Source organism: Cryptococcus neoformans, chromosome 6 (genome assembly GCF_000149385.1).
Source record: "Cryptococcus neoformans var. neoformans B-3501A chromosome 6, whole genome shotgun sequence".
Lineage (NCBI taxonomy): Eukaryota > Fungi > Basidiomycota > Tremellomycetes > Tremellales > Cryptococcaceae > Cryptococcus > Cryptococcus deneoformans.
In genome coordinates this window covers 415,001-438,409 of record NC_009182.1, presented here as the reverse complement: position 1 = coordinate 438,409, position 23,409 = coordinate 415,001, and the positions used below count along the sequence as shown (strand labels likewise).

The window sequence follows — 23,409 nt, the reverse complement described above, 5'->3', positions numbered from 1 at the left end:
AAGGAATAATGTATCGAGTGCTTATCTGTGACGCTTTCAACAACAACATGCGACGAGACCGATACGATAAGTAATGGATATTTTCAAAGTAGTCTTTTCCCAAACTTTGATATCCTTGGACGCCATACGTATATAAGTACCCTACAAAGCAGCATTTCAACATTTTGCTTTTGCATATGACAATAAAAGATGAGATGTGGAAAAAGCAAAAAAAAAAAAAAAAAAACCAATGCCCTCACTGAGAATCGAACTCAGAGCTGAGGATTGCCGTTAACCGCGAAAGTCAACGTCGTATGAGACCTTCGTGTTACCACTACACCATGAGGGCTTGCTGTGTTTTCATTTTTTTGCAATACATTCTGATCGTGTGATTCCCGTGTGCGATTTGAATGAACTTGGACCACCGAGATGAAGAGCATATTGATAATCCCTTCAAGGTCTGTTTTAACCGAGTCAATCCAGTCCGACTGTACCACCACCGACGGGATAGACGTGATGGTGTCTACATCTATCATTCTTCGTGCCCTCGTCACTCGATAGTTAGTCGCAGAGTGAGAACTCGTTTCATCAAGGATGTATGATCATTGGCGACACTTGTTGCTACGGCATGATGCGGGAGAATAGCCCCCAGAAAGCGGAGAGAGATGGAAATGGCATATTAACAGACTATAACCGACAAACTGACGCTTTACAAAAAACCCATCATCACTTTCACCCCAACCAACCCCATCCCAACACTGCCCACCCAGCCCATCTTTGTCCTCTGTGAACTTATATCCACCCTTCTCCTCTCCGCGCTCCAATTCACCCACCCTTGCCCACTGCTACCGGCTGTGGTTGCCATGCTCGTAACCGTGGGAGCGACTGCTGTGGATGACCCATCTGCAGCACTGTGGGTTGTCGCTACCCCAGAAACAACTGCATCGTTCACGTGTGTCCATGCATCTCCACTGTCCGAAACCTCGGTCGACCCACCACCGGCAGACCATCCATCGTCCCCCCCCGAGCTCGATCCCGGCCTATCGCTCTCATTCAAAGCTACACTTTTACTCGCCGCTTCACACGCTCCACATCCCCCCTCACTCCCACCATTCCCCCCTCCTGTCATCGCGCCCTGGGAGGTATAACTCCCGTAACTCCCCTCACTCTCCACCCAATAACTCATCCAACTTACCGTAAGCTGCAGCACACTCTCCACCGGGGTGGAGTACACCACGGGCGTCGGCGAGTACTCGATGATGTACACTGTGCCCTTACTCGTTTTGGTAGATGTGATAGTTTCGGTAGAGTAGATGGTAGAGGTGAGTGTGGTGGAGGAGGTGGTGATGGTGGTGATGTAGCAGGGGACAGAGGTGGTGGAGAGTATGGTGGAGGTGACGACGGCGGCGGTGAGGGTGGATTCGTCGCCGGGACCGCCGCAGCCGCCCGAGGTACAGCGTTCTTCCAGTTGGATGGGTGTGGGTGTGGGGAAAGAGGTAAAGGTGAAGGAAGGAGTAGCGCGTGATGTGGCTAGAGTGAGTGGGAAGAGCAGAAGGAGGATTAGTAGGTGCATAGTTAGTGTCGTTTTTTAAAGTGTCGTTAGTGATGATAATTGTGGTAGTGGTTCAAGTTATGAGGCAAGGGAGGAGATGTTTGGGAAGGAGATGGATAATGAGATGGATAATGCGATGGGAGATCTTATCATCCAGCTTGCGGCTGACCGACCACTGAAACCAATTCACCAAAGGATCACTGCCGCCGACATACACTCCGCCTCGACTACCACACCGTCATGCCACAAAGGACCTCTTTTTGTTTCACCTCTTGTATCCCAGCTTGGCCAAAAACGCTCCAACGGTCATCTACCATAGACGAGAAAATACCCATGCATCCCTGGCACCCTATGCCACTCGTCTAAATCTACTTCTTCTCCTCCTTCTTGGGCTCTGGGGGCGGGGGAATGTTGTACTCTTGAGGCTTGGCCGCGGGGTCACCACCGCCGACCTGCTCCCAAGGCGAGGCGGCATCGTTAAAGTTTCTAAACGCCTGGGTGAGTTGAAGGGGTTCGTAGACGACCCGCTTCTTTTCGTCGTCGTATCTGACCTCGGTGTAACCCTGTGGGGTAAGTGTCAGCGGAGCGTGGAATAGATAAAAGCAAAAGAAAAGTGCACGCACGGTAAGAGGGAAATCTTTCCGCAGAGGGAAGCCCTCGAATCCATAGTCGGTCAAGATACGTCGCCTGACTCGGGGTAAGCTTTTGCCTGTGCCAAAAAACAAAAAAAAAAACACGCACAGATCGGGGTGGCCCTCGAAGAAGATGCCGTACATATCCCAGACCTCACGTTCGTACCAGTTGGCGCCGTTGAACAAACCAACGACAGAGGGAACGGGGGTGACCTCGTCGGCGTAGGTCTTGACACGGATGCGCGACTGATGGGCGTGGGAGAGGAGGTGGTAGACGACCTAGAGCGGGGTCAGCATACACGTTTTGCGGCATGGGCCAAGACTCGCCTCAAACCTGTTGGGCTTGGTGGGGAAGTCGACGGCGGTGATGTCGACGATCTGCCTGTACTGGCACTGGGTGTGGTCGCGGAGAAAGGTGAAGACGGGGAGGACGGCCTGGGGGGGGATGTAGATGGTGAGCTCGTCCTTGTAGACGGAGAACTGCTGGACGTATTTGGGGAGGGAGGCGAGGAGGTACTGGCCGTACTGGTGGAGGGGCGTCTGGGCGGGGGCGAGTTTCTCTGCGGGGTTCACGCCTGCGGGCTCCTTGAACGGCGAGACCGACGGCTCCTGCTGGCGGCGGGCGGAGAGGGCGAGGGCGCGTGCGGGGGCGCGTGCTGGGCGGGCCGTGCGGGCTGCGCGGAGGGCGAGGAGGGGCGTGCGGCTGGCCATCGTGGTGCGTGGAGAGAGGAGAGCGGGCCAGCGACGAATCATAGCGGGCGCAATGGCGGGCGGCGGCGCGTGCCACCCCCGGCGTTTCGGGGTTACGCCCGGCGGCGTGTATGTGGGATATGTATGGCGGGACTGCTCATGCTTGTACAGCCACGTTGCACCATGCCAGACGAGGAGAATGGCACACCACCCGCACAGGAGACGGCGGGCGAGGCGGGCGAGGCGGGCGAGGCGGGCAGCGACGTCGACCAGCAGCCGCAGCACATCGAGCAGCAGCCGCCACACGCCCAGGAGAAGCCACACGCCCAGGAGCCACACGCCCAGGAGCCACACGCCCAGGAGAATCCACACGCCCAGGAGAATCCACCCACGCCCAAGGACAGTAACCCTCCCGCACCCCCGAAGAAGAAGCTGTTCACCTCTCTCAATGTAAACCAAAAGTTCCTATCAAAGACCACCACGCCCGCACCCACGCCGGGCCCGCAGAAACAGCAAAATGGTAAGCCAGTCATAAACCACTCGTGCTCATCACCGTCTGCAGGACGCCAAGCTTCCCCTGTGCCCATTCCCTCGACATCAAGACAGCTCTCCACCAAACTGCACACGATGCCTATCTCAAAACCGTCTGCATCACCCAATCCGCCGCCGTCGTCTACACATTCATCTCCATGGGCCAAACCCGCAGTCCCCACGCCGTCTCCCGCGCCCAGCACCCTCCACCAGCCCGCACCCACACGCCCGGGAATAAGCGCCAGCATACCGACAAGCGCCGCTGCGTCCCTGTCTGGACCCAGCCTGGGCACGGGTACTGCCGGGAGAAATGTATGGAGAATGGGCGGATTAGGATCGAGATCGGGCATGACGACAGAGTTCCCGACGGCCAAGGAAGCTGCCGACGGTATGTCCCGCATCTTTTTTCCTCGCGCGCGCGCGCGCGCGACACCGCTAAAACCACTTGACACATAGGACAAAAAGCAGCGGCCCAAGCAGCCGCTCTTGCTGCCCAAGTCCAAGCAGCGCACAACCAGGCCATCATCCAAGAACTCGATACGTTCACCCGTCTTGAACCCCATTCGCACCGCTGGGACGTCAGTCCGATCTCTTTATATCTTTACATTCGTGCTAATGTAGGCATTTACAGGAGGAAGATGAAGAAGACGACATGATTGATTTCCCCGATGTGCCTCACACTTCTCCTCCCCCGCAACCAGCTCAACTCCCATCCGCAGACGAACAGTCCGTTCCCAAATCAGACCGTTTTGCCGAAGATTTCGACCGTTCATGGCCGCGGCGTAGCGGAGACGATGGCAGATCCAACGACGAAAGGGTATTGTTCAACGCCTCTTCCAACCGACTGGAGAGCCGACCCGAACAAACGAGATTAGATCCAGGAAGGAGTAGTGATAGGGACAGAGCATGGGGACCCAGGCTGCTCGGACGAGACACTGGGGATATGGGCCATGCGGCCGCACCGGCGCCGGCATCAGGCTTGGGAGCGAGGAGCTTACCACCTCACCTTTCCGCTGCCGATCCTTCTTCTGCTACCGAAGGCCCGAGCGCAGGTACAGCAGGCACAGGCACGGCCTCTGGATCTTGGCGATCCTCTGCGGCCGCCCGTCCAGCGTGGGGGGGGAGTAGTCGGCCGACACCGTCTTCAGGCGCCGGGGGAGGGATGGGTGAACAGAGACAGCCATGGGAGAGTAGGAGCGATGTGCGTGAACGTGTGGTAGGCTCGGGCACAAGTGTACAGCCAGGACGAAGATCGTTCAATGCCGGTCAACCACCTCAGTCTACATACACGCATCCCCACCCCCATGGCCCATCCACAGCCGCACCTCTTCCTCCCGCGTCCACAACATCGACCGACCCTGATCCGCAATCGCTCGAGATGCATACTGCGGCAGAAAAGGCACGTTTGAGGAGGTTGGAAGAGGAAAAGGAACGTGAAGCCGCGAAAGAACGGGCGAGGATGAAGGCCAAGGCGTTGGAGGAAAAGCTAAAGGCGGAATCTGAATCGCAAAATGCCAATAAGCCTGAATCATCCATTTCTGCCTCTGCCGCCCCCGCCGCCACCGCCGCGCAACCGCCACCAAAAGAAAAGCAAGTGAAATGGGCAGAACCCGCCCCGCAACTCACCATCGCCCAACGTCCTCCTCGCGACGCTCCCCTTATACCACGCCCCACCTCGTCTGAAATGGAGAAACCTTCCAAGGCGGAGCGCGAACCGTCTTGGAGGGCCCGTGCGCAACAACCTCTTCCGTCGTCTCAGGAAACGCAGGTGCCGGCGGAAGGAAAGGAAGAGGAGAAGATTACGTCACCGCTTTACGACTCTGCCGGTCTGGGTGCAGCTTCATCATCACCGGAAACCGCCCAACAGCCAACTGCTTCCTCATCCACCGCCCACATGTCTGCCACAGCCGCAACCACAGCCACAGCGCAACAGCCCGCACTCTCATCCTCATCGTTTGATGGAATGTTGGCGAGGGTAAAAGCAGCTATGCTTGAAATGCAGCAGACGAGGGAGAAGGAGGTGCGGGAGAAGGAGTTGGAAAAAGAGCGGGAAAAAGAGGCGGTAAAGGAAGTACAGGCGGTAAAGGAAGAGGTGGAGGAGAAACAAGCGTTCAAGGCCAGTAGAGCTGAACAAGTGAAAGAGGAAAAGACTAGACCCGTAACGACTACCACCAACCTCGCATTGAAACACACCTCCTCCTCCACCGGGGCCTCAAGTCAGACATCTCAGCCACCCATTTCCAAACCCGCTGCTGCTGCTGTTTCTTCTGCACCCGCAGAATACGAACCCCCGCAATTCTTTGACATCACTTGTCCTCAACCTCCACGCTCCCCGCCCCCCGCCTGGCGGACGTACAACATTCGTCTTCCCAAACCGTCATCCCTCCCTCGTCCACGGTGCTTTGACCTCCCTCCCATCAGCTCCTCCCAGCAACAACAATGGGAAAAGGGTGTTGAAGCGCCAAGAGGTTGGGCGAGGACGTTTGAGCCCCCGTTGGAGAGTGAGGAGACTGCCGAAGATGTGTTGGATAGAGCAAAGATGCTGTTGCCCCAGTCGAGGGTGGTGACCAAGGTTGGACAAGTCGTGGTTTCCATCTCGCCCAGAGTGTTGGAGCGTGTCAAGGAAAGGACGACAGGTGTGGATGGAGAGGTCAAGGAAAAACGGGAAAGAAGGAAGGTGGAAGACGTTGGAGGGAGTGTGGAAGAAGAAGGGGTGAGGACGGGAGTCGAAAAGGCAGAATTGCTAGGATCATCGACGAAACCCGTTCAAGCTCTCCCGCCGGTGCCTCCAGCTACCACATCGTCAACAACTCAACAACAACAACAACAACAACAACAACCTCCGCCACGACGCAAATCCCCCGTCAAATCGGCCGCCCAAGCGGAAAAGGATCCTTCGACATTTATTCTCCAAGGTGTCGGTCTCGCCATCGCTCCTCCGCCTCACATCTCACTCTCCTCCCTCCCTACCAGCTCGATCCCTGGTTCTACCCCGCGGGACGGCAAGGATGGCAGTTTTTCAGTCTTGAGTGAGGATGGGAAACCAGGTGTGAGGTTTATGGTCTCGAGCGAGTTGGAAGGAGATAGCTTGCTGGAAGAGGTGAATAAGATGAGTTTGGAAAGTGTGGAGGAAGCCAAGGGAGAGAAGAATGATGACAAGAAAGAGGCAAGTCCGCCTATCTATCTGTAAGATGTAAAGTATGCTGATATAGCTCAAAGGTACCTACAACGCCCCCACTGGCTCATCAGTCACCGAAATCCAATGGTCCTTCGACACCATGGTCAAAGACATCTTTAGCATACCCATCTCAACCCCATGACGCTATCAAGTCGGTTTGGGGCGCCGACACGTCTGCAACCACTAGTGATACTCCCATGTACCCCACTTTGAACGCTCCCGCGTCAACCGAGAGCACACAGCCTTTATCTGCCGGCCTCAAGAGCGGTTTCCCCAGCCATGGCCATTCTTCTTCTTCTGCTCCTCAGTTCTCTCCCAACCTCGGCGCCGCAAACGTTCCATTCACCCGCCACCCCTCTCAATCCCATTCTATATCCCAATCACAAATACAGTCGCCCTACTTTGGCTCACCTCACACTCTTTCCAGCCCTCCCGGAGATCCGTCCATGGGCATGACCATGCCTTTGGGCGGGTACAGCCGACAGGCGGTCAACGCGATGGGCGTCGCCGGCGTAAATGGTTTCCAGCAAGGTGTCTGGGGAGGATTCGGCGTCGCTCCCGGTTATGGCTACACCGCCCAGCCTCAACATGCCGCCCACCAAGCCCAGCACCAAGCCAACCAAGGCCAGCAGAAATTCCAACAATACTCCAACGTCCCCCCGTACAGCCGCGTCAACCCCAACGTCGCCTATTCTTACGCCCCCACACCCTCCCCTTCGTACAATCACGCTTCACCCCAAGTCCGACCCCAAGGCAGGTTTGCACAAGCAGCTACAAACGGTGACTATAGACATCACCCGCACCAAGCCCAGGGTACGTCGTCCGGATTGCAGCCCCAGCCGGGAGGGTTTAGGATGAGTATGGACGGGTCGAGCCAGGGGTATTATGGTGGCATTGGAGTGTACTCGCCACAGGTCCAGCATGGGCATGCTGTAAACCAGGGTGGGCAGGGGCAGCTGGGACAGGGTCAAGCTCAAGCTCAAGGTCAGCAAGGGTATGGAAGAGGGACGATGCGAGGGGGGATGGGGAGAAAGATGTGGTGATGAGATCTGCATTAAGCGAGAGAGATGGGGAAAAAGAAAAACGACGACAAGCGGGGAGGATCTGTACGTGAAAGAGAAAAACTAAAAGTGGGAAGAAACGAGGGGTGTTTCATCTGTGATATATATTAACATCGTCTGCTAATTGTTTAAATTGCGCTGGCTTATCAAAAAGTAATCATATACGCCACGCAAAAAAGATATGGTTTTACGTATGCCTGATGGCATTCTACGTACTGTGCAGTATGATTGAGTTTATGATTGTTATAATAATACAACAAAGAACCGCTTTCGTCCGGCAGCAATAAATGTGAGATGGCACGGAAACAGTTGTCATGAAACAAACCACGTTATTCACTGAATCCCGCCGCCTTTTCCGATGCATGAGAGCGGGAAGGGGAAGGAGAATGGAAGACGCCCTAGAATGCCCAGATGAAAAAAAAGTCTTGCAGCAAAACAAAAAAGAAATGCCTCCATGCCGATTCGAACGACAGACCTCCCCATTAGCCGTGTTGTAGACAACTTATTACTAGTGGGGTGTTATAGCCAACTAAACTATAGAGGCTTTGATGTTTTATTCAAAACCTTAAAATATTATGATGCAACATAATTTCAGTCCAAAATGAGAAATGCAACGATTCACTACCGTCATGTTGCACTGAAGGTTGGAAAATGGCTGAAACTCTACGAGAATGACTATGCATGAGGAAAATATCAAGAAATCTCTACAACTGATAACGGTACAACAGAGATGACACATTGATTTACGAGACATAGACAGATTGTCTAAGTAGCGGTTTACTATGGGTTGCTGCCAAATCAGCCAACTGGCGGAAAGCAGCCATATCTACTCGTGCTTTGAAGACTACGAAGACTAGACAAACGTCAGGCTGAATGCCATAAAATGGAAGAGTAATTACTCACCATGTGTTGCGTCATGATCAGCTATTCTCTCGGCTTCCAAACAAATGTCAAATCCCCCAGCACAATGGGCACATCTCAGCCACACGCCCCTGATCTGGTCCCCATGGACATCGCATAGCGTGTCTCTGTGCATGACGTGCTTGAGGTAAGCGGTTGGATCTCGAGGGTTGATGGTGGCCAAGGCTGAAGCAGGTACTTTGCCCACTGGATGGCGATACAGGGGAGGCAGCACAGGACGATAGGAACGAATTGGGATATGGACTGGTCGATCAAACTTGAAAAAGAAATGAGTAGGATCATGGACTCTGTATGACCGGAGCTCGCAGATTGAGCACTGATTGTGTCGAGTTAAATGACGCATCATGACAAAGAATCGAGGAGACTGCTCACCAAATTAAATCCAACAGGGTCTGACGGGCAATTTGCACATTGATATCGCCTTCCCATAATCCACTCATTACAGTTTCCGCATCTCACCCCATGGTCCAACGCATCTCTTTGACTGACATTGACGATCTGACTAGGTGGTAACGGAGACGTGTCGCGAGCTCTTATTGCTGTTGGCGCGTATAGCGTCGAATTATCCCCTATGGGAGACGAGGAGCGAGAATGGTAAGGCTGTGATAGAGAAGAGGTTAACGGATCTCCCCCAGATGTGGCTACTGTACGATCTTGCTGGAACCATCGGTCGCGTGCACGCCGAGATACAGCCTCTACCTCTGATGTCGGGAGGGGGACGGGAATCTGACATTTGTGTCAGCTTCTTCGTCAATGTACCCAAAATGCCAAAAACACACACCTTCATCATGATATGATCAGACAGGTGGCCTGATCCATCTCCGCCAGCCATGTGGATACCTTCGCACTGAATGCAAAGATCCCATGAAGGACACACAGCGCAGTGAAACCTTGGCCCGACGATATCTTGCAGACAGCTAAGGTTTATCAGCGCATGTTTCTCTTGTGAAGGCAATAGACGGCACTCACTTGTGACAAAAGGCACCCGGGTGGCGAACCACTGAAACACAACATTAGCAAAACGCTTCATTCATTACAGAATAAGAGATAGTCACATTGCGGTCCCGCCACTTCCGGGTTTGGCTGTCCATTCTCGTTGAGGACATTTCGTGATGTTTCTATCGGAAGAAGGGGCTTATCGGGTAATGAAAGGAAAGCATGTGCAGGGTGGATCTCGTCGACTTTCTGGTAGCAAGATCGACAAAGATCGAATTTTGGACATGAAACACCTATTGGGGATGGATTAGTCAAGTCAACGTAAAGAAATGTTAAATCACCTACACTTGAAACGATTCGAGAATAATGCTGTCAGGCAAATGGTACATTCCGAGTCTTCGTTATATTCTAAAATGTTCTTTCAGCATGCTCAACCTATACTTTGCCAAGTAGCAATCACTCACCAACATCGTCCCAGCCTTCCGGTCCCCATATTCTCTCTTTGAATGTGTGCCTCATCTCTCCAGCCTTCTCTCTCCTTCTGCGCTCTGTACCCCTCAGCTCATTCTTAGCCGTCCTCGCGGCTGCCTTCGTGTGCCGTATCCCGTGAATTTCGATGCAGCCAGCGCAGAGTTCATATCCAGTCTTTCGATGCGATTGATCACCTCGAGCTAGAGAAGGTGTGTTGCCCCCAAACGCCGATATTGGCGAATGTGGAGGGGTGAAACCAAAGTCGAAATGATAGGTGGCATTTGTAGGCGAAGATGAGCTACCAGCCAAAGCTTGGACAGATCCGCGCGAAGCGTTCGTTGATATTGATCCACTGCGACTGCGTGATGCGGTGTTATACACAGTCCTTGAATCACTGCTCGAAGTGCCGCGCGCAGCAAATTCTGTCGCCTCAGATGACGCATCGCTCTGAGATGAATCGCTCGGCACTTTGGGAGGCATAAATGCAGCTTTTCCTGGAGCATTTTCCATCCACATTTCGCCTTCTCCACAAGTCTGACATACGTAACGGAGGTAATCCAAACGTACACCGCATGCTGAGCAGTCTGGAGCAAGGATGGGTGGACCTGCTGGTTCGATGGTACGAGGGGAAGGAGCATGCAAGTGCGCATGAGGTGGTGATGGAGGGGATCTGTTCGATAGCACAGAGGATCGGACCGAGTGGCGGTGTGAAGCGATCTCATTGTCGGTCAGATCAATATCAGATGCAGTGGCGGACGAAATATCAGTTTGGTAAGAGTAATAGTAACCTAATATGTATTAAAATGCTGTTCAGGTTGTGTATTCGGGCCCTGTACTCACGGCCTCGAGCATCTCGAACCAAAGCAAAATCCCCAGACCGCTCATCGTCGCTCGCCATACTCTCATCATCGCTGTCGTACCTTGTCGATTTCCTTGATTTTGTGCCGGGACCAATTTTCCGAGCAGCCAGGTTTGACTGTTCTCTTAACCACCTTGTTCCCAACTCTGAGTGCGTAAGGAGAGAAGGGGCAATAGCACTGTCTGGTCCAGTCAAAGATTGTTGCGCGATAGGCGGCTGTGTTGGTATAGCGCTGTGATTCGAGGGAGTGTAATTTCTCTGAGAAATACGTCGTGGAGTCGAGTCAGAATATTGGCTCGACGTCAACCGGGCGTCATCTAGGCTCATTCTACTCATGCGGCCGGCGATTGATTGTGTAGCCGTACTCCTCTCCGGGTCCTCTTCATCTGTATACTCCTCTTCAATGGCTTCTTGCATCATGCTTGAAATGCTTCCCCTATAACTACTCTCATATGCGCTCGATCGGTATGTCGAATCATGCTCAGACCCCGAGCCTGTCTGGAAACTCGAAATTGACGAAGTATCACTTAGACTCGGTCCGTCATATTCGACGACAACATCCAGCCGGAGTGTAATTTTCGACGTTGATAAAGAATATGGAAGTACACCAGATACTGATCCGGAATAATTCGACGTCGCAGCATCGTCGTCGCCAGATATGAAGTACGAGATGGCTTCGGTAAGGTCATTTTCGTTTCGAATGGAGAATTCTTCCCCATCATCATCGGTATATATCAGCGAGTATGGTGCTGCTGATAGCGAGAAGCATTCTTCAACCTATAGGAGGTTCAGTGAGGTGTCTCTAATGTATAGGGACTTACTCTATTCCGTAAAGACTCAAGCCGACATGTAGCAGCCGATGGGAAGTTAACGCGCCGAGAAGATCCTTCGTAGCTGCACCGTACGACGAGTGGGCGATTTGGTCTATCGGGGATGGCTCCGTTTGCTACCCTAGACATATTGGGAGCTCATGGAGTCCCTTCGCTTTAAAGTTTTAACTTGGATGGGTTCGCGAAGAGATAAGTAGTAAAATGACCAGAGCTTCGAAGAGTCCAGATTCGCGCATTCGTTATTTGTTGTGGCAAAGCTCGCCTTCTATCGACATATCATGACGTGGAAGTTCATTAGAGGACATGATGCAGTCAAGAAGAGCTCCTGACGAAGATAGATAGATGGCGGGTGAACAATAAACCGACGTTCATTTCTTGAATAACAACACAAATTGCAGTTGGGCAAGTGTATCATACCATGTCCGGCCCCTCCTCCAGCCCGCATGTGATGCAATCCGGTGCTACATCTGGTGTGAACATCAAATTGTACGTGAACTTCCCCCATGCCTAGTAATTAATTTTATCTTAACCATCTCAACAGACATCCTCTAGCTATTCTCAACATTTCGGACGTCTATACTCGGGCTCAATGCACCTCTACAGGATCTGAAGTGCCTAAATGTACGGGCTCATTAGCCAAGAAATCAGTTCCTGCCTACTGACTGTCGTTGAATAGTGATCGGCGCGCTTCTCGGCACTGAGAGTAACCGCGAGATTGCTATCGTCAACTCGTTTGAGCTTATCTACCATCCCTCTGTGATGAGCGGTGAGGATGTAGACATGAGTGATAGCGGGTCCTCGGGCGGCAAATACGTGCTCAACACTGACTTCCTCGAAACGCGAAAGGATCAATGTGAGTTTTATTCTCAAATCTAAGGATCTGCATGTTGACATCATATATACAGTCAAGCAGGTATTTCCTACACTCGATGTCATTGGGTGGTATTCTGTCGGCAAGGAGCCTTCATCAGATGACATTTCTCTCCATGCCCAATTCGCTTCGTCGGTTGAAACACCCATTTTCCTCTTATTCGACCCCGACCCTGCTTCGGGCACTCAGGCTCTACCCTTGAAGATATATGAATCTGCCACTGTCACAGACACCACAGGGGAAATCTCCGGGGAAGGAAAGTTTGTAGAGCTGGAATATGGCATCGAGACTGGCGAAGCGGAAAGAATTGCTGTAGATGGCGTTGCCAAAGGCGGAGCGGGAGAGGAGGATACTGGTACGTCCTGTTGCTGAATCGCTCAAAATCTTGCTGATGTGTTGTGATGTAGCGGTTGCTCATCTCACAACCCAGAGAAACGCTATCAAGATGCTGTATGACAGGATAGAGATTTTGTTGAAATACGTCACCGGTGTAGTTAACAGTAAGATGACTTGCCAAACCTTTGCAACGCAAGAGCTCACTTCCTATAGAATCAGCCAAGCCTGATTACTCAATTCTCCGCCGAATTTCATCTCTCGTCGCAACTCTTCCCACTATGGATGCTGGCGAATTCCGAGAAGAACTTATAACTGTATGTCCTATTCTTTAACCCTGTACGGAACTAACACTTTCGTAGGAATACAGCGATGTCCAGATTAGTTCATATTTGACAACCCTGACCAAGCAGCTCAACGCCCTTAGCGAGGTATGTTACGCTCTTCAACACCTCATTCTAGCAACAAAAAAAAACAAAAAACAAAAAACAAAAAAACTGATACCTGTCACAGTACGCTGAAAAACACTCCCTTGTTTACGGTCAGAAGGAGGATGAGTTCATGGGAGGCCCAAGTATGGGATTGAGAGGTGGTCGACAGATGAATTTCGACATGGGGGGAGGGAGAAGGCGGAGGTAATGAAGAAAAGAGTAGTTACTAGCTTTAACGAAGATTGGGTAGATTGTATGGAATATGTACTATAGATGATGTAAATGCTAAAGACATGCATGAGTCATTACCAAGGCAGTTTTTCAGAAGTACCAAAATCCGTTCAGACCTACAGAGGGACAAGACGTTGTAAGCAAAGGTCGAGAAAACACCTTGGGCCATCCTAAAAGTTTGCAAATCAAGACAAGAGTTACATTTGCACTCAAGTCACCGATCAAATGAGCGGTCTCAATCTTTTAATGACGGGTAACACTCTCCTTGACACGGACACTAACATCCTCGGTCGGCATTGTACTTCCTACATCGTACTGCTACAATGTCGATTATCGGTCAAATAGCGGTAATCCCATAATCCCTTGGTCCCTCACGAATGATAAATAGAACATGAAAAATCCAGGTGTTATCTAAATAACATTAATGGTCCGTTGAAACACATCAGCGATCATATAATTTATCGAGAAGATAAGTAATGCACAGGTTCATGGGCTTCTATATTGTCTAAAATTTTTTACACGTTCTGTCCTTGCAACCTCGCGTAGTACTCTGCAACGTCTGATCAGCACCACGATAAATCCGGAACAAAGCAAAAAGATAAAAATCGACTCACTCTCAGCCTCTTCGATACATTTGACATTCGCCCCCAACTTGTTAATGGTCTCCACAAACTCATCTTCTTCCACACTGTCAAAGACGATACCTCCACCTGCCTGCAAGAACACCTTTCCATCCTTAAATGTCATTGTTCGGATGGCGATACAGGTATCGAGATTGTCCCTGTCAAAGTCGAATCGACCAACCGCACCGGCGTAGACACCACGTCGCTCCTTCTCAAGACCAGAAATGAGTTGGACTGCCTTGATCTTGGGAGCGCCAGAGACGGTACCGGCAGGGAAGATGGATCGGAAGGCGTCGAACCTGCGTAATGTCGGTCTTCTTGCAAATTCGTCCAAGCAGATTGAGAGCTTACCTAGATTGGTCATCCCTCAGCATACCGCTGATCTGACTTGTCAAGTGTATAACGTGACTGAACTTTTCGACTTGCATAAGGTTGTCAACATTAACGGTCTCGGGCTTGCAAATTCTATTGACATCGTTTCTGGCAAGGTCGACAAGCATGATGTGCTCCGCTCGGTCCTTGTCAGAGGCAAGAAGTCCGGCACCAAGGACGGCGTCCTCTACAATACAATGTCAGCCTATACATCCAACCGCTTGAAGAAATGGACATACCCTCCGCGGTCTTCCCTCGTTTAACAGTACCTGCAATAGCGTGGTTGTACACTTTTCTTCCCTCGACCTTACACAGCGTCTCTGGACTTGCGCCCACTAATCGAACATCTCCGCAGTCCAAGTAGAACATGTAAGGACTGGGGTTCAATCTTCTCAAGTGCCTGTACACATTGAACGGATGCAAAGCAGTCTCTCTAGTCAGTCTTTGCGAGGGCACAGCCTGGATGATATCGCCCTTAACAATGTGCTCCTTGAGCTTGGTAACGAAACCTTCGTATCCGGCCTTTCCAACATTGCTCTCGGACTGGTTACCAAGAGTGATAGGCCCTTGGTGAGGCATGGGGGTTTCGGGGTTCATGAGCTTACGTCGGACACTCTCAATTCTGGCTGAGGCTTCATCGTAAAGAGAAGGGATTTGGGAAGCGGGTGTACCGTCGCGGAGGTAGACATGAGACACTATCTTGACTGTCTGGTAGATGTGGTCAAAGATGATATTGGTAGAGAAAAGCATGAAACAAGCCTCAGGCATGCCAGGGATAGGGTTGTGAAGGGGTGTGGCGGGGGTGGTGACGGGTTCAAAGTGGTTGATAGCGTCGTAGGTAATAAAACCAACGGCACCTCCAGTGAAGGCAGAGATTTCAGGGATCTTAGCGAATCTGTAGGGCTCAAGTTCCTTCTCCAAAGCTTCCAGGGGGTCACCCTCGACTTCTTCTCCCGCGCCGGTTTTGATGGTTTTGAAAGGGTCTTACAAGTATGTCAGTCTGAATGGTTGGCAAACTACGTTGATGGACTCACTAGAACCGACAAAACTATATCTGGCCAAGCTTTCTCCACCAACAACACTCTCCAATAAGTAGCTGTACTTTTCATCCTTTGCAATCTTCAAATAGGCCGAAACGGGGGTGAGCAAATCGGCAGGAATTTCAACATAGATAGGAATGAGATTAGGCTTCGCGGGCTCGACGGGTTTTGAGGGTTCGGCATTGGGAGTGGGAAATAAGGTGGCGGATCGAGAAGTGAGAGTGGTGGTAGACGAGGAGGCCGTGGCGAAGAGGTTTGTAAGCTCCTCAAGAGAGGGCGTAGGCTTCGAAACCTGACGAAGAGTAAGCATCCACGTAACAGCAATGGTGTTGAAATGCTTACTGAGGGGTCCATTTTGCGAGTTTGTAGCTGTATAGAAGGTTAACAGTTATAATGACAGCCGCATATCACCGTTGTTGTCCGTCGCATTCGTTCGACTCGTGGGTCGACTTTTTTGCTGATCGGCTAATTGTGCCTCATTAGAGCTGCCTCTGTAATAGCATTAGAAAACATTCGGGCTGCATTACAAAACGCGACGGGGGCGTGGATTAGGAACACCGATTAGATGTGAAATAAGGATCTGCAAGTAAACTTATTAGAGTTGAATTGGTTCCGCTAACTGAGCGGACTGTTAAAACAGATGAAACAGATGAGACGAGCGGCCGGAGGAGTCCCCGATGCTGCGTCCGGGGCTTTCACCAAACTCCACAACACATCCCGCACATATCACTTACATACCGCCATGTCGGCAAACCCCCTGCCCCAGCGCCGCTCCGCTACGTACGACAGCTACCTGCCGACCAACTCGAGCAGCCAGAATCAGATGTATGCAGGGGACGAAAGTGAGACTGCTGGGAGGAGCAGGAGTTCCCGGAATGACGGTGAGTGTTTTGTCCGTTCTGCGTGTGTAGGTGTGTGTGCGAAAGCCGAGTCACAAAGCAACACTCTTCTAAACTCTGCCTTGCGGCGCTCCTACCATCTTTCAAATTCACCGTGTAACATGCTGACCCGCTACTCAGCCGTGCCAGAACCAGAAATCGATCCAAACGATCCTCCTTTGCCTTCTTACCAGGCTCTGATGGCTTCAGAGAACGCTGGAATCCCCCTCTCTCCAACAACAATCTCAGAGTCCGACCACTCTAATCGATCACAGCTGCCTCCCGTACTACATACCCGCACTCCTTCTCTGGAACACGCTCCTTATGCTCCTGTAGATTACGGTCTCCCCAACTCTGCCTATCCTGCGAGCCACCACGGCCATTCCAACGAACCACCTCCCAGTCAAAGCAATTGCTTCTCTGGAAGCTCTCTCGGGCGCCGACCGGTATCCGATCCCAACAGCATCGATTTCAATCAACTGCAAATCACCCCTAATATCCCCGCTGTGCCCGGGGCCCCTGCAAATCCAGTTGCGCGGCACAAGACAGCGCCCTCTCACCCACAACAATATCATCCCCGCAACCAGTATCCCAGACAAAGATCAGTTACAGGGGGTTATCCGACAGATATGGATGGTACAGCAAGTGTCTACAGCTTAGACTCTGGGATGGGAGCGTATGGACAGGGAGCTAGACAAGGCCAGCAGTACCCGACCGGGCAGGCATATGGTGGTTATGCTGCACCTGTTCAGACCGACTATTCAAATCCCTATTATTCGGCTGCGAACGATGTGCTCGGTTTACCGCCTGTGCCACCCCCACCTTCCGAATCATCATATGCGACATCATCCTTTACGCCAGTCCCCACCCGACAACGGTCGGTTCCTTCCCTTGCACGATCAAACACAGCAGCCACCAACATGTCCACCGCCTCTTCTCGATCAATGCCTCCAGTCCCTGTCATGCCTCGTGTAACCGAGCAGGTTGGCGCTTCTTCCACCCGCCGACGAGGCACGCAAGCCGCAGTAGACCTGAATAAACCGCCTTATACCAAGCAATACGTGGACGACTATCGAAAACGTATGAAGGATGACCCTGATCCTGAAGCTCAATTTGCGTTTGCCAAATACCTCATCGAAGCTGCCAAGAAACTCGGCGACGAGATCAGTCATTCTGATCCAAAACTGGGTCGCAAATATCGTGACTCTCTTTTGCAAGAATCTTTGCGAAACATCAAGAAACTTGCAGAAGGTAAAGAGCCCTATCCCGATGCTCAGTTCTTCCTCGCCAACTTGTACGGCACTGGTCAGCTGGGTTTGTCGGTCGATCACGAGAGGGCATACTACCTCTACATGATGGCGAGCAAACACAATCATCCTGCCGCAACGTATCGATCCGCAGTATGCAATGAGATCGGAGCGGGGACCAGAAAGGATCCAGGAAGGGCGGTGCTGTTTTACAGAAAGGCGGCAGCTTTGGGAGATACGGCAGCAATGTACAAACTGGGTATGATCCTGCTCGGTGGTCTTCTCGCACAGCCACGGAATATTCGTGAAGCTATTGTATGGCTCAGGCGTGCTGCATCCCAAGCGGACGAAGACAACCCTCACGCCTTACATGAACTCGCTCTCTTACATGAACGCCCCAACGGTGTTGGAGGTGTCTTGCCGCACGACCCCAACATGGCGAGGGAATTGTTCACTCAAGCTGCTCAGCTGAATTATCCGCCTGCGCAGTTCAAACTGGGGCAATGTCATGAGTTTGGACACCTTGGATGTCCAATTGATCCGAGAAGAAGCATCGCATGGTATACTCGCGCGGCCGAGAAGGGCGATAGTGAGGCGGAGCTGGCACTGAGTGGATGGTATCTTACGGGTAGTGGTAAGTGATAGTTGTCGCTCCCTCGTATAGTGGCTAACAGGCTTGTAGAGGGAGTGTTGAAACAGTCGGATACCGAAGCCTACCTATGGGGACGAAAAGCTGCCAATAAGGGTCTTGCAAAAGCGGAGTATGCTGTGGGCTGTAAGTCAATGGTCTCACCTCGCAAGCCATGCCTAACTTGTTTTGTAGACTACACTGAGATTGGTATTGGAGTCAAACAAGATATGGACCTTGCCAAACGATGGTACATGCGCGCAGCGGGTATGTAATTTTTTTTAATTTTTTTTTCCTAATGGCGTTAAAATCTGGACTTTCCTGATACGTCCACTGTTTAGCTCAACAACACAAACGGGCAATGCAACGTCTCACTGAACTCAATAATCAGAAAAACCCAAAGGGCAAGGGTTCAAGGCCAACAAGGCACGACGCACAGAGCGAATGTGTAGTGATGTGAGGAGGTTTGGAAAAGCAAACCAGGAAGTCAAGAAGAAGCATAGAAAACTGGAAGGATCAGTTGTATTATTTGCATTGGGATATATGGTGTGAATGCTATATAGGGAAGGGCAAAAACATTACACGTGTATACATGGGGAATTTTGAAACTGCTGGTCAATGGCTTTATTTATTAATGTGACCTTTATATTACCACACATCAGAAGTTACCGATGCACTACATCTGTACAACTCTGGTGGGGTTTGAGGAAGGGGAAATACAGTAACGAAGGTGCAAATAGGACGGGCAGCAACACATGAACACACTTAGATCGGGACAAATAATGGCGGAATTCAATCGGAGCGAGTTAGGTTTTTGCTGTAAATTCGACCCGCGTTTGCTGTAAGTTCAAAATGCATCACCGTGTTGTTTGCGGTAATTTGAGCTATGTTTGCTGTACGTAATTTCATTCAAATCCTCATAACCTATCATCACGCAGGCCTAGAGGCCAACAACGCCCGCATATAGTTTGGAGTTTACGCAATTAGACTAGGATAGATAGGGATTCCATACGGCGATGCATGATCAACAATCTTCGTCGTCGAAGCATTTTCTGACGTTGTATTTTATTTTCCCATATCAACATAATGATAGCTTCTTCTGCCTTCCGTCCACGCATTGTCACTACATCGAAAGAAGTTCCTAAGGATTCGGTTACTGCAATCTAACAAGTAGCGGCTAGCAGCTTATAATGATACAACAATGAGAATAATTGAGTAACACAATCAGTTGCAGACAGAAGAGTTTCCAATTTACTACACAGGCTTCTACCCAGTGTACGCGTTCCACTGTGTGAGGTGAGCAAGGTAACTAACGTCATCCTTGATATCGCTGAATCTGTAATAGGTTACGTTCAATTTGGCTGGTTTACAAGTGTATATAAGTACTTACTTGTAATTTTTGGTGTTTCCCCAAGGGTTATGAAGTTGCACGCTAAATCGATCCACTTTAGTGTCGCTCGATTTATGGCATTGCCACAAGGAAAACGATAGGCGTCTACACTTACGTTCGTGTATCATCCGAGTCACCGTTGTCAATTATCGTCATGGCAGTGTAGCAATGAGAATTGACCAAAACATCTGTGTCGCTATTTGTACATATAACGATGGGCGTACTATCAACGTGCGCTACTAGGTTGCCCCCTGTTTCAGACAATAAGTATGTCAGATTAGATTCGGGGTTCAAATGATACTCTGTGTGGTGGCTTACACCAAGTAGACGAATTCATGTCGCAGGATGCTTCAAGGCCGGTGAGGTATGATAGGGCCTTGAAACCGAAACCACCATTGATATCGAATTTTCCATCCGTAATTCCAGAACCTCCATGCTTCTTTACGGCCGCTTGCAAAGCACTCGGCCACCTATCAAGAGGCACTGTCACCCATTGCCACTAGGACACCAATCTGCAAGCATACCAGACATAGATACTGGAGTCGTCGTTCCCGTCTCCAGTTACAGTGTCGGCTAGGACGACTGCTTGGTCAGTCTCAACCAACGTATCAGGATCCCAGATCTTAAATGTTGCCCCTGTTACACTCAAACTGGTTGCAGGGTGTACTTGGGTCTTAGCCACAATGAGCGACGTTATGAATCCTCCATTACATTTGGCAAGCGCACACATCACTGAAGTGAGTGAGCAAGCTTACCCAGCTCTTATATGCCATGACAATATTTGAGGACCTACCTGATGCTAACCAACAATCAGGAGCAGTAGCTGATAATAAATCAGGATATCAGTGGATCTTAACCAAGGGGGAATCAGAGCAACATGGACTAACTCTGCTTGATATCGGCACATGTTGGCCCAGTGCTAGGATCGTACAGAGCAGGACCATAAGCCGTGGTTGAGATGTGAGTCGGTAGCATCAGTGGCTTAGCCCATAGCTGCTCGGCTGGATCACAAGTTATAAACTGGGGGAGGCATCGTGCTCTGGTGACTTACAAACCAGAAAAGCTGTAAGACATGTGATTTTGATGAGAGACAACATTTTCCCTTCTTTCTTGCTTCAAGAATCAAAATGCAGTGCAGCTGCGTAAAAGTTGGATATTGAAAAGACAGTCATTATACGCAGCCAGATACTTAATGAATTGGTGGACTCGACGCAATTCTGGATGTTTCCCTTCCCTTGTGTTGGGTTTCCCACGTTCTCAGTCCAATAGGTTTCGTCGCATCCTGTCTCACTTTAGCGACTGTCACAGACGGTATAAAAGGTCAAAGGAACTTATCTATGAGGCTCTCATCATGTGTCGTCAATTGTGATGGCGTGAAAGGAGGCCACCCCCGGGATGATGGTGATCAACTTAGAACAATAAGACGGACCTCATTAAAACGAAAGTCATATGCGATCCTTTGCGGGACCATGAGGAGTTGAATACAAGATCGTTTGCCCGAGCTGAAACATTAATCGTGGGAAACGGCAAGGTAACCCTCAAGGCTATCTGTGATTCTGTATGTTATCAAAGAGTAGGATAATTATGAATGGAGAGCTGGACTCAGAGGCATGAGGGGAATGCTGAATCGTGCAGCATCCGGCTTAGCTGTGGTTTCATCTTGTTGCATGATTGAATTTTGGAAATCACAGCAAATTAGATCATCGCAATGATGGTTCTTCTGTCGTCCATAGTCGAAGGTATGAATGAGGGTGGATCCAATCAATGCGCACCGCACGCCAAGTTCGCTTTGTGGAAAATTACACCATGTACCAGTACAGTAAGCGAGTCCTTTTCATAAACCGTTTCCTAGTCTGCGAGAAATGATAAATCCTTGAAGTGTAAGGCAGACTAGAAGGCAACTAGTCGTTATCGTAGGACTGGTAGACGTATGAAGGGCCCCATAGTGGACGGAGGTCATACGGGGGCTAGAGCGGACGGAAGAAGCTCTCAGCTTCTTCTTAGAGCCTTAAGAGACAACCATGACTCACTGTTCTTCCACGTCATCATTTCTTTTGAAGGGTGTGTCTCGGGCTACTTTTGAGCTCCAGTCTGCGGCACTTGAGGCGCCCGGCCGCACTAATGGATCCTCGATGCTCATCAGCCAGTCATGAGACATTCCTAACCACCTGAATACTCACAATACTATCCAAATTCAGAGGCACAGTCGAGTAAATTACCCATCAATTCAGAATGTCGACAATAAGCTTCGCCTCGGAAGACCAGTTCGAAGCTGCCTCATCGTGGCTGATTTCAACACCTGCAGCGGCTGGACTTCCAAATGAGATCAAGTTAGAGGTACATCCTTTGCCCCTTTATGGTCCCTTATTTCAAGGCCGTTTAATTGATTCCTAGCATTAATACTAGCTTTATGGTCTTTTCAAATTTATAACCACAGGAGCAGGACCGTAAGTCTCAGCCAGTTAATCAAAGAGTCTGTAACATTGCACTCACGGTACAATAGAACATCATCTCGTCCCTCCCTTTTTTACCCCACCAACCGCGCAAAGCATGATGCTTGGGATTCTGTCTCAAGGAAATATCTTCATTTGAATTCGGTCCCAAATCAAACGAAAGCGATGGCCCAAGGCCGTTATGTTGAGATCGCAAAACAAGTTGGATGGGACGGTGTCATTCAGGAAGAGAACGAAATCGATCTTGAAAGATTGAGCGATAGTGGAAGTGAAGATGGAAAAGACGGAAATGAGGGAGCAAAGGATGGATGGAGAAAAGTCAGCGTCATGCAGGGAGAAGACGGGTTGGATAACGAGTAAGTGAACATCCACAGACCAGCTATGGAGCTGAGGTTGCGTCACTATCAGAGGAACAAGCCCTATACATGATGCCGTTGTCGCAGATTCCCTGCAGGCGGCAAAAGAATTGGCTGAAGGCGATTCAAGTTTGATAAACTCAAGAGATGAATTCGTAAGTCTGGTGATGTGTCTCATGCAATGGCAATGCATTTATCTTGGCGATCGGTAGGGATATACACCTCTGCATTTGGCTGCCGACAGAGGATACCCAGAAATGACAAAGCTTCTGTTGGAGCTTGGCGCAGACAAGAGCCTGAAGGTAAGCCGTGGTTGTTGAGCGACGTTCTTTAACCAGATGCCTTAGGACCAGGACGATCAGACACCTTCAATGCTCGCTCAAATATCGGGTCGGGACGACATAATTGCCATCCTAGATTCAACTCCATAGAGGCATATGTCTAGATCGAGGGCATTTTTTATGATCATATAAAGATATACATATAAATATGCACCATGGTTACCTATAAAAATTCTATACCCAAAAATCAAAGTCTTCACACTTGGAAACATGACTTGTGAAGGACAGAGCCAGACCCGAGAACCACCCAGCTCTGATCCTTTTTCAAATTTTTCCCACATTCTCCGCATTGTCCTCCTTCAGCTCTCCATCCTCGCATACTTTTCTCGACAAATTCGGCGGTTACTTCGCCCAGATCTGCCTCCACCAACTTTGTGGTCATATTTAACATCTCTCCTTCCGCCCTGTAAGAATCCAACATCCCCATGAGAATTGTTCTGAACTCGCTATACGCTCTTCCTTTGCTAGACTGTTTTGTGGTCGTAGTTGAAGCATCCACAAGTCGTTTGAAAAGACGGGGAAAAGAGAGTGACGGAGAGGATGAGGAAACAAGTGAAGAGAGAGTCTCCTGGACA

The 23,409-nt window shown here is 50.3% G+C and overlaps 10 protein-coding genes across 10 annotated transcripts in view; 4 read left to right on the top strand and 6 right to left on the bottom strand.

The window, feature by feature from the left end:
- Window positions 1-688: 688 nt before the first annotated feature.
- CNBF1450 (hypothetical protein) lies at window positions 689-1,552 on the bottom strand (the record flags this gene model as incomplete). The annotated part of the gene is made up of 1 exon (XM_769888.1): window positions 689-1,552. One exon carries the CDS (start codon window positions 1,550-1,552, stop codon window positions 689-691), a length of 864 nt encoding a protein of 287 aa, XP_774981.1.
- Window positions 1,553-1,899: 347 nt separating this feature from the next.
- On the bottom strand, window positions 1,900-2,916 carry CNBF1440 (hypothetical protein; the record flags this gene model as incomplete). The annotated part of the gene is made up of 4 exons (XM_769887.1): window positions 1,900-2,094; window positions 2,155-2,218; window positions 2,273-2,442; window positions 2,491-2,916. 4 exons carry the CDS (start codon window positions 2,914-2,916, stop codon window positions 1,900-1,902), a joined length of 855 nt encoding a protein of 284 aa, XP_774980.1.
- A 120-nt stretch (window positions 2,917-3,036) lies between these two features.
- CNBF1430 (hypothetical protein) lies at window positions 3,037-7,605 on the top strand (the record flags this gene model as incomplete). The annotated part of the gene is made up of 6 exons (XM_769886.1): window positions 3,037-3,373; window positions 3,416-3,772; window positions 3,841-3,962; window positions 4,016-5,114; window positions 5,223-6,433; window positions 6,604-7,605. 6 exons carry the CDS (start codon window positions 3,037-3,039, stop codon window positions 7,603-7,605), a joined length of 4,128 nt encoding a protein of 1,375 aa, XP_774979.1.
- Window positions 7,606-8,366: 761 nt separating this feature from the next.
- Window positions 8,367-11,769, bottom strand: CNBF1420 (hypothetical protein; the record flags this gene model as incomplete). Its single annotated transcript, XM_769885.1, has 10 exons — window positions 8,367-8,476; window positions 8,527-8,860; window positions 8,917-9,270; window positions 9,326-9,461; window positions 9,514-9,544; window positions 9,600-9,773; window positions 9,826-9,888; window positions 9,945-10,739; window positions 10,792-11,587; window positions 11,632-11,769. The coding sequence occupies 10 exons, from the start codon at window positions 11,767-11,769 to the stop codon at window positions 8,367-8,369; spliced, it is 2,931 nt and encodes a 976-aa protein (XP_774978.1).
- A 289-nt stretch (window positions 11,770-12,058) lies between these two features.
- On the top strand, window positions 12,059-13,365 carry CNBF1410 (hypothetical protein; the record flags this gene model as incomplete). The annotated part of the gene is made up of 7 exons (XM_769884.1): window positions 12,059-12,126; window positions 12,182-12,261; window positions 12,317-12,493; window positions 12,546-12,866; window positions 12,919-13,011; window positions 13,061-13,161; window positions 13,207-13,365. 7 exons carry the CDS (start codon window positions 12,059-12,061, stop codon window positions 13,363-13,365), a joined length of 999 nt encoding a protein of 332 aa, XP_774977.1.
- Window positions 13,366-14,021: 656 nt separating this feature from the next.
- On the bottom strand, window positions 14,022-15,895 carry CNBF1400 (hypothetical protein; the record flags this gene model as incomplete). The annotated part of the gene is made up of 6 exons (XM_769883.1): window positions 14,022-14,056; window positions 14,121-14,428; window positions 14,481-14,688; window positions 14,741-15,484; window positions 15,536-15,833; window positions 15,884-15,895. The coding sequence occupies 6 exons, from the start codon at window positions 15,893-15,895 to the stop codon at window positions 14,022-14,024; spliced, it is 1,605 nt and encodes a 534-aa protein (XP_774976.1).
- A 286-nt stretch (window positions 15,896-16,181) lies between these two features.
- Window positions 16,182-18,754, top strand: CNBF1390 (hypothetical protein; the record flags this gene model as incomplete). Its single annotated transcript, XM_769882.1, has 5 exons — window positions 16,182-16,422; window positions 16,561-18,300; window positions 18,349-18,441; window positions 18,490-18,561; window positions 18,636-18,754. The coding sequence occupies 5 exons, from the start codon at window positions 16,182-16,184 to the stop codon at window positions 18,752-18,754; spliced, it is 2,265 nt and encodes a 754-aa protein (XP_774975.1).
- Window positions 18,755-19,680: 926 nt separating this feature from the next.
- CNBF1380 (hypothetical protein) lies at window positions 19,681-20,781 on the bottom strand (the record flags this gene model as incomplete). The annotated part of the gene is made up of 7 exons (XM_769881.1): window positions 19,681-19,726; window positions 19,800-19,935; window positions 20,003-20,154; window positions 20,209-20,416; window positions 20,478-20,507; window positions 20,572-20,685; window positions 20,736-20,781. The coding sequence occupies 7 exons, from the start codon at window positions 20,779-20,781 to the stop codon at window positions 19,681-19,683; spliced, it is 732 nt and encodes a 243-aa protein (XP_774974.1).
- Window positions 20,782-21,916: 1,135 nt separating this feature from the next.
- CNBF1370 (hypothetical protein) lies at window positions 21,917-22,924 on the top strand (the record flags this gene model as incomplete). The annotated part of the gene is made up of 6 exons (XM_769880.1): window positions 21,917-22,021; window positions 22,091-22,131; window positions 22,188-22,493; window positions 22,555-22,648; window positions 22,706-22,795; window positions 22,841-22,924. The coding sequence occupies 6 exons, from the start codon at window positions 21,917-21,919 to the stop codon at window positions 22,922-22,924; spliced, it is 720 nt and encodes a 239-aa protein (XP_774973.1).
- Window positions 22,925-23,030: 106 nt separating this feature from the next.
- CNBF1360 (hypothetical protein) overlaps window positions 23,031-23,409 on the bottom strand; it is a gene marked incomplete at both ends in the record, with an annotated part of 5,144 nt that continues 4,765 nt past the window's right edge. The window contains one exon of the mRNA XM_769879.1: window positions 23,031-23,409. This exon is cut by the window's right edge and continues 2,189 nt beyond it. Coding sequence (XP_774972.1) covers window positions 23,031-23,409 — 379 coding nt within the window.